The sequence below is a fragment of the Lygodium microphyllum genome, chromosome 1, assembly GCF_053477565.2.
Source record: "Lygodium microphyllum isolate KBCC chromosome 1, Lygodium_microphyllum_v1.1.10, whole genome shotgun sequence".
Lineage (NCBI taxonomy): Eukaryota > Viridiplantae > Streptophyta > Polypodiopsida > Schizaeales > Lygodiaceae > Lygodium > Lygodium microphyllum.
In genome coordinates this window covers 159,186,182-159,193,768 of record NC_141135.1, presented here as the reverse complement: position 1 = coordinate 159,193,768, position 7,587 = coordinate 159,186,182, and the positions used below count along the sequence as shown (strand labels likewise).

The 7,587-nt window shown below is 41.6% G+C and overlaps 1 protein-coding gene across 2 annotated transcripts; it reads left to right on the top strand.

Moving 5' to 3' along the window:
- The first annotated feature begins 1,180 nt into the window (after positions 1-1,180).
- LOC148041877 (uncharacterized) lies at positions 1,181-7,351 on the top strand. Of its 2 annotated transcripts, XM_087683656.1 has the most exons (5): positions 1,181-1,527; positions 1,621-1,871; positions 2,926-3,868; positions 3,971-4,421; positions 5,971-7,351. In XM_087683656.1, exons 2-5 carry the CDS (start codon positions 1,627-1,629, stop codon positions 6,882-6,884), a joined length of 2,553 nt encoding a protein of 850 aa, XP_087539782.1. In that variant the 5' UTR covers positions 1,181-1,527; positions 1,621-1,626; the 3' UTR covers positions 6,885-7,351. The 2 variants fall into 2 exon arrangements, with proteins under 2 accessions (XP_087539782.1, XP_087539774.1); XM_087683648.1 differs by having other exon boundaries at positions 1,182-1,527; positions 2,926-4,421; positions 5,971-7,350.
- The last annotated feature ends 236 nt before the right edge of the window (positions 7,352-7,587 follow it).

Genomic DNA, 7,587 nt, shown 5'->3' with positions numbered 1-7,587 from the left:
ACAAGATGTCATTCCAAATCAATTGTGTTTGTGATAAGCTTCAAATTTACAACAATGCCTAATGGTCTTGTTACAAATAGGAAGGTTTCCCCTAAAATGAACCATAAAATTTAGAGTGCTTATATAAATGTCTCAAGGTTGCACTTGCATCCCTCCTCAAGTTCCTTGAATGAAAAAGTAGGAGGTTCATCTTGAGGGTTCAAAACTTTATAATGATATGGAAGATTAGGATATTTAGGGAGTTGATAATTCCTGCACTTCCTCCTTCTAACAATACATGGTTCTATTTGGTGGAAAACTAGGTTATCTTTTCATAAGCCCATTTGCTTTTCATAGTAATCTCTTTTGTGTATATCCTTAACTTTATCATATTATAAATAATCAAACTTGTATAGTTCAATCAACTTAAGTTCCTTTCGACCAACATTGGGAAGTTAGAGAGATGTTCCAGCAAACTACAACTTGGGTGGGTCCTACTTCTTAGTGAGACACTGCAACCTCTATCTTGCTTAGATCCACCTTGATGAATGGAGCGTGTGTCCCCAAGTCCATCATACATTCTAAGTGATAAAGTGCTGATTGACTCTAGTAGTTATGGGAATTGTAGTGGTACATGTATATCCTTCTTGGCAATTGTTTACTTATATGCATTGGGGTGGCATTTGTGTTGGAGATGTTTTGTCTATCATTTGTCTATTTGTTTGTTGACCATGCCAACTTGGTGCATGCCTTGTGACTATTTCATGGGTTACCCTTCTCTTAGCACTTTCTCATTGTGTTTTAATCTTGTGTATTTGGCATGTCGCAGTTGTATTGATATTATACATAGATGATTTAGACTATTCTCAATGCTTTTGGATGTTCGTTCATTGTAGTTTGGTTTGAGTATAGTGTTCATGTAATCTATTATTTCATCATTTTTATAGAACTATAGTTAGCACCCCATGTTCAACATGTGTAATTAGATGCTTATAGATATTTGTGCCATTGGGGAAGCGCTACCCCAGGTTTGAAATCATGATACCCATGAAACTCAACTCAACACTCGAGCGAACTTGGCTACTACTACTGCATTGGCTCAACCTGCCCAATTACAGACGACAAGTGCCCACGTTGTGATGAAGTTAAAGATCTATATGATTGGTACTGGCAGGAACAGACGCAAGACTTTCTACCATGGTTAAATCTCCATATCTGTCCCGGTTAGCATGGAAAGGGGGCGGGGGGCCTTCCTGAGGTAAGCATGTTCATCTCCTCCTCCCCTTCTGTTTGTCTATGGCCGTCTTTGGAATCCGACTGCACTTCTGTCATCAAGGGGCAGCTCCCAACCCCGCTTTCCTTCTCGCCTGTTTTTGTCTCCCCCTTCCTGCTTCCATTCCCAGGGTCTCCTTCATTGCCTATGGCCTGCACGTTCATCACACTCATCTCTGTTTTCACTCCATGGCCGCCTCCGAATGCGCTTTTCCTGCAGGATTGAGGCCTCTCAGCTCTACTGCAATGCTGGTTTAGCTCTGGAAGTTGCATCTGGTATGTTATTTGGCCCCCTCAAGCATCTTCTCTTCTAGGGTTTATCGGGCGTCTTGTATTGCTTCTGGTATGCATATGTTTTCTCTCGTGTAGGGTTTGATGGAAAGCGCGACTGATGAGGACGTGCTAGAGACAATGGATGACCTGAATGAGGAGCTGGATGAAGTGCATGAGACAGACATCTACATTGACAGTTCTGTTGGCAGTTTGGTGTGGGTTAGGCGAAGGAATGGGTCTTGGTGGCCGGGCCGAGTCATCAGCCAAGAAGAAGTTTTGAGCTCTCGCCTGTTGTCGAAGCGATCAGGAACACCCGTGAAGCTGTTGGGTAAAGAAGATGCTAGTGTGTGAGTACCTTAATCTTCTCATCTTTATGCATAAGGCACTTTTTTCCATTGCAAGTATCGAAGTTAAGGTACAATGCTTGTTGTTTCTTGGCTAATTGTTTTTTTTGTTAATCTGTTTGGCGCTTTTTTTTGTTACACCTTGGAGATCGTGTGAGATGTATTTCGCCTGATCTTAGTGTGTAGACTGACAAAAGGCATGCCACTGTTTTGGGATACGGTAATTGTTGGTGATATGAATCTTCATCTATTCTAGTCCTTAGAATGCGTTTATGGAGTCACTAGTTGTCCAGAGTTTGAGACAAGATGTGTGGATATTTTGAGCTGGATGTCTTGGGATTTTTGCTCACTTGTGTCTGTAATGGATACAATATCCCAAGTTAGGTAAATCAGACGGATAATTTCCAATTATTCTTTACAAGAATTAAAGAGCTTCACATATCAAGACTTGCGTCCACATGAACTAATCTTGCTTCATATGACATCGACTTTGAAGCTTGGGGGACTGTTGCAAAGTAAGTTTGCAGTTTCTAGTAGGTTGGCCAGGTGAATGTTCCCATGTCAGATGCTTTTACAGCTGATTGCATTAGCAAGCAAGTCTGTGTATGACAGGTATTACACCATTTTGTCTGACTTCTATGCTTCACGAACATTTAGAACTTGTAGTATGGTTGGATTTTCTAAAATGAGATGTGCAAGTCCTCCATAAAGTGGTGCTTGCTCCAATGTATGATTGCTTCAATTAAAGTCTGTGCATGATAGGTGTTACACCAGTTTGTCTGACTTCTATATTTAATGAACATTTAGAAATTTAGTCTTTTAATATGGTTGGAATCTCTAAAATGAGATGTGCAAGTCCTCCCTGAAGTGGTGCTTGTTCCAAGGTATGATTGCTTCAATTAAATTCACAAGTTTCATGTTTCTGTGTAAGTTGAGCTAATTGATTAACCCTTTTACTGCCGATATGGTTGTGTATTTGGTAATACATGTGTTAATCCTGGATTTTTGGTTTCTTGCAAGCTGATGCATGCCACCATTTGCTCATTCATTGATGCAGGGATTGGTATAACTTTGGCAAGTCCAAGAGAATAAAAGCTTTTCGTTGTGGGGAGTTTGATGCTTGTATTAACAAAGTTGTGGCATTATCAAGTACTTTACTGAGAAAGAGGGTAAAAAATGCTCGTAGAGATGATGCGATTATTCAAGCATTGGAGTTGGAAAGGCAACAGGCTGAGCATAGAGACTTTCTTATGGTGGACAGGATGTCAAGTCAGGGTACAGAATTTGTCAGTGATGTGGCTTTGAATTCTGGCTTGCAAAGATTGGATCCTCAGTCAGACTCTATCCATAGTATAAACACAGTCCCACCTGCTGGTATGGGTGGGCCACTTATGGAAGTTCCCTGTGTAGCTGAAGTAGGTTTGGATGAGTCTATCTGCTTAGAAAGACAGATTGACTCAGAGTGGGAAGATGATTCTCCAGAAACCATTCCGCGGATGAGAGATCTGCAGGACTTTGGGTTGAGAATTGCACCATCAAAAAGAAGGAAAGCAAATTATAGTTGTACTTGGGAGGATACTTCAAAGGTACAGTTTGCAGTAGATGAAAGCAACAAAACTGAAAGCTGCATAACTAAAGACGCTGGTCCTGGGGCTTGTGCAGCTCCAACCAACACCATGGATCCATTGTATAGACCTGGGCCTAAGAGAAAGAAGTGTCAGACATTTGCTTCTGCCGATGATACCGTCATTAAAAGGCGAGATCGTCGGAAGCCTCTGACTCAAGTTCTCAAAAGTAGTGTCAGAATTGCAGGTCTAACTGTAAATGATTTTACTCAACCATTTGTTTCTCATGACAAGGCCAAGATATTAAGGCAACAGATGGAGAATCAGGAAGAAAGCCTGTTGGAGGGGCCTTTAAATATCGAATGTGATTCAAAGTCTAACTTGGATGAGAGGTGCTTTGAGCAACCCCATGGTCTTCAAGCCAGTTGCTGTCGGGTGATGATTGAACCTTTCCTAACCACAGACAATTCTTGCTCAAGCCTTCTTATGTCTAATTGCTGTAATGAAAGGATAACTGAAGCAGCTTCTTTAAATCAGATGGGACTTATTGACCCCCCTCGTGGAGGGTGGCCTACATTGACATGCTCCTTCCCTTCTGGATCAGCCCACACGGGTTCTGCGACCAGTGCAAATGTTGCTAGTTTTGATAAGTCAGGTTGTGAAGTCTTGGTTACTGGCTTGGGTTTTCCGTCCCAAAATGCTAAGAGGGCTACTTGTGGTTCAGAGTCTCTGTCAAATCCCTATGAGGGTGCCCTCCACAGTAATATGTCGCCTCTCTGTGTTCCTCATCTCAAAGGTCAGGAGGATTACAGTTCAGCGTTGAGCAAAAAGAGGGTTGTTGGTGTAGAGGCCTCTTTGCCTCTACTGGGGAGGGAGATGAATCCAAAGTCAGTCACAGCAATGAAAGGGTTGTTGCGGCAGGGTTTCCTCAGCAGTAGTGATTGTTTGACAGGGGAGGATGAAGCGGAATCTCTCCAGGCAATTCAAGGTCAGTTGCATCATTTGAACGTGAATTTTCTATGTGCACAGTCATTTATTGTATATCATATTGCAGAAGTCATTTGCTTGTATGGCCTCCCTGCCCAGCCTTTTACATATACGCATATTTATGCTGCATTCCCTCTTTTCATAAACCTGCACAAGATTTTGAATGCGTCTGCAATGGTTGTGGGGAGGCTTCTTTTCCCTGCAGCCCTGCACAAAATTTTATACCAGGTTGGCGTTGAGTTGCTACATCTGCAAATGGTAATGCTACTTAGGAATATAGTACAATTGTTTAGTTTGCATCAAAACATGTAAGCTTGACACTGCTGTAGAGGTCATTCGCTGGTGTAGCTTTTATTGATTCCTGTAATAATATTTTTAATGGGGTATGGGCCACAGAAAATGTTAGATGATGAGGACTGCTATGCTAGCATGGCGGAATTTGGTACAGCAAAGCCCTAACTTCCTCCATTCAATCGATACTTTTATCCACTTTGCATCCAAAATGTGCAACTTTAAGCACAAAAACATTCTCTACCTAGTGCAGCTTGTGGCAGGATAAATTTGCAGTTTTGCTCCACATGATTGCTTGAAGGAATTATCTTTCTCCAAGCATTAGCAATGTGCTATCTGTATTGAACAAATGCCATAAGGTTTGGGCTTATCCATGTGTCCATTTATGGTAACAGATTAGGCAAAGAGGCTAACTGCCTTAAATCAAGCTATTACGAAAGAGCACATTCCTTGTCATAGCAATCACCTGAAACGGCCATGTTTTATCCCTTGGTATCTGTGTGCAGCTCTTGTGTTGTTAATGTAGAAACAAGTCATTGCTTCTTGGTGGAATTTATGGTGATGTGGCAGACCTGCAGGTCCTTTGACAGTGCCACTCTTGCTCTATCTTTCATCATGACCACTTTTCTTGTTTAGAATCCTAGGGTTCGGGCTGCTATTGCTCTTACCATGTGGGGCATTGAGGAGGCAATGGAGAAAGAGAGCAAATGAATGTTTGGGGGTTTATGAAGGGATAGGAGCAGTTGGGTAGCTGGATAGGGAGATGGGAGCAGGATGGCTATCTGAAAGGAAACAAGGGGGATGGTAAGGATATGTTCAAGGGTAATGCTTTATCCATCATCTGGAACACACAGATGGATGGTCAAGTTTTAACCAAGTGATAATTCTAAGAAAAGGATCAAAAGTACTTCCCTCGTCTCTTTGTATGTTTACATTAGCTAAAATTCTAGCCTGAGCATTGCAGAGGCTTGTTTGGCTGGGATTTGGTCTCTTTATTGGGGATGTATACTTGAGAATGATCTGAGGTTGACCGAAGTTATTCTTCTATTTGCTGTGATATTTACCATCCCTGTATGAGCCGATTAACTTTTTTGGAAAAATAAAGACACTACTACAAAATGTGTGGGAGCATAATAACTCTCTTAGCAAAGGGATAGCATTCAACAATTATCGTTCTTAATGCAGTTTTTGGATTGTAGTGCCGCAGTTGTTTTTGTCATTGTAACTCTTGTGGCTAATATTTCCTCCATGTTTATTAGATGGTGGTTCTAAGTGGCGAGCAAAGCGGAGGCGTAACAGTAGAGGATTTGGTGCTGTTCGACGCAGGCGAAACTCGTGCAAAAACCCTGACGTCTGTTTGGTGGAATCTGAGCAAGGACATGTGAGTGCATCAAGAAGTACTGTTAAGCCTTCTAAGAAAGCTGTTGTTGGATGGGGATCCAGAATTGGCAAATTGCAGATGTGCAATGAACAAGCTAGAGGGAAACAGCTGTGTGGTGAATCCAGGCATTCTCATAAAGAGAATAACTTTAGAACAGTGTCTGTCCAAGATTCGTGTAATGTTCGGTCTTTTTTGAAAGACAGTGTTAACACCAGAACTGCGACATCACTTCAGGATGTGGGGATGCAAAAGGGTTGCCTGCCAGATTCAACACACCAGCAAGTCTTTAATTGGATTGATGTCCCATTGAAAAGTAGAATAGCTCAGCAAGGTGAATGTGTTGCTCTTGTTCCTCTTTTCAGCAAATCAAGCAACAAGGTGGTTGTGGGGCATCCTGTTCCAGTTGAAAGACTTCAAAACAGGTCTCAAACTGGCTGGAGGTTAGCCAAACAGTGCAATAACAGAAGACAAAACTCTGGCCGAAAGGTTTCTCGACGAACTCCAAAGCAGCAGGTGATTCGTGTGTCTAAATACAAGAAATCTGTGCTAGCAAAAACATCAAGGAGGTCTGGTTCTTTCCAGAAAACAAAAAAGCTGTCTTCCTTAGTTTTTGAAAGCCCAGTCAAACCTGAAAACAAGAACTCCATTATTCCGAAAGCCCAAGAATCTTCTTTAGTATCTTGCATTCCAGTGCATGTGATTTTCAGTCGAATAAGGGAAGTACTATACAAGCAACCCATACTAGGGGATCGTAAATCTAATTTGCCCTTTGTGAATTCATGCGAAAATTAGGGGGACTCCAATGGGCTTGTGTATGTATCAATTTAATGCAATTTCAGCCTCTTGTTGAAGCTTCTGATGTGTCTTCTTTATCTGACTTGATTCAAGGGTGTTAGTGCTGAGTGTATGGGTGTATAAAAGTTGTTCTGCTTTGTACACTTGGTCCCAGTTACACTATCAACTCCATGCTTCAGATTAGTTTGTCCTTGGTGTCATAAAATTGACTCCAGGGGCTGAAGCCAGAGTAGGTGTTGCCTCTGTTTTACAGGTTTTAGACGGGGGCCCATCCTTGATGTTCGTCTTGATTACTCATCTATTGGCCACCCCCTTAAATTGCAATAGCATGCGGAAGGATTACTGCAAGAATTTGTAATTACGATTTCTGAGATACTTCATGAGATAATTTGTAATTTGTAAAGTGGCTGTGATAGTGGCTTAGCTAGTATTTGACAGCTTTCCCGAAGCTTCACCTCTAACCTTGTCATAATTTGAAAGTCTTTGTACTAAGTATGAAATATGTGTACTATTGATGTATGATGTTAGTCCTGGGATTCTTGTTATAAAGGTTAACACGTTTAAGGTTGATTCCTGTGAAGTAGTATAAATTCATCAGATACAGACAGAAGTGGGTTCCTTTAAAAGGCCGTATACAATGTTGGTGTGTTGAGGCTATGTTAAGTAGAGCATGCTAAGTGGTACCAAGACTTGTAGCCAC

What these genes read in the sequence shown, in the direction of transcription:
- LOC148041877 (XM_087683648.1), top strand. Translation starts at nt 1,627, where the DNA reads ATGGAAAGCGCGACTGATGAGGACGTGCTAGAGACAATGGATGACCTG. An exon ending in GGTAAAGAAGATGCTAGTGT is followed by an intron (nt 1,872 to 2,925) that starts GTGAGTACCTTA and finishes TCATTGATGCAG; the next exon opens with GGATTGGTATAACTTTGGCA. An exon ending in ATCTCTCCAGGCAATTCAAG is followed by an intron (nt 4,422 to 5,970) that starts GTCAGTTGCATC and finishes CATGTTTATTAG; the next exon opens with ATGGTGGTTCTAAGTGGCGA.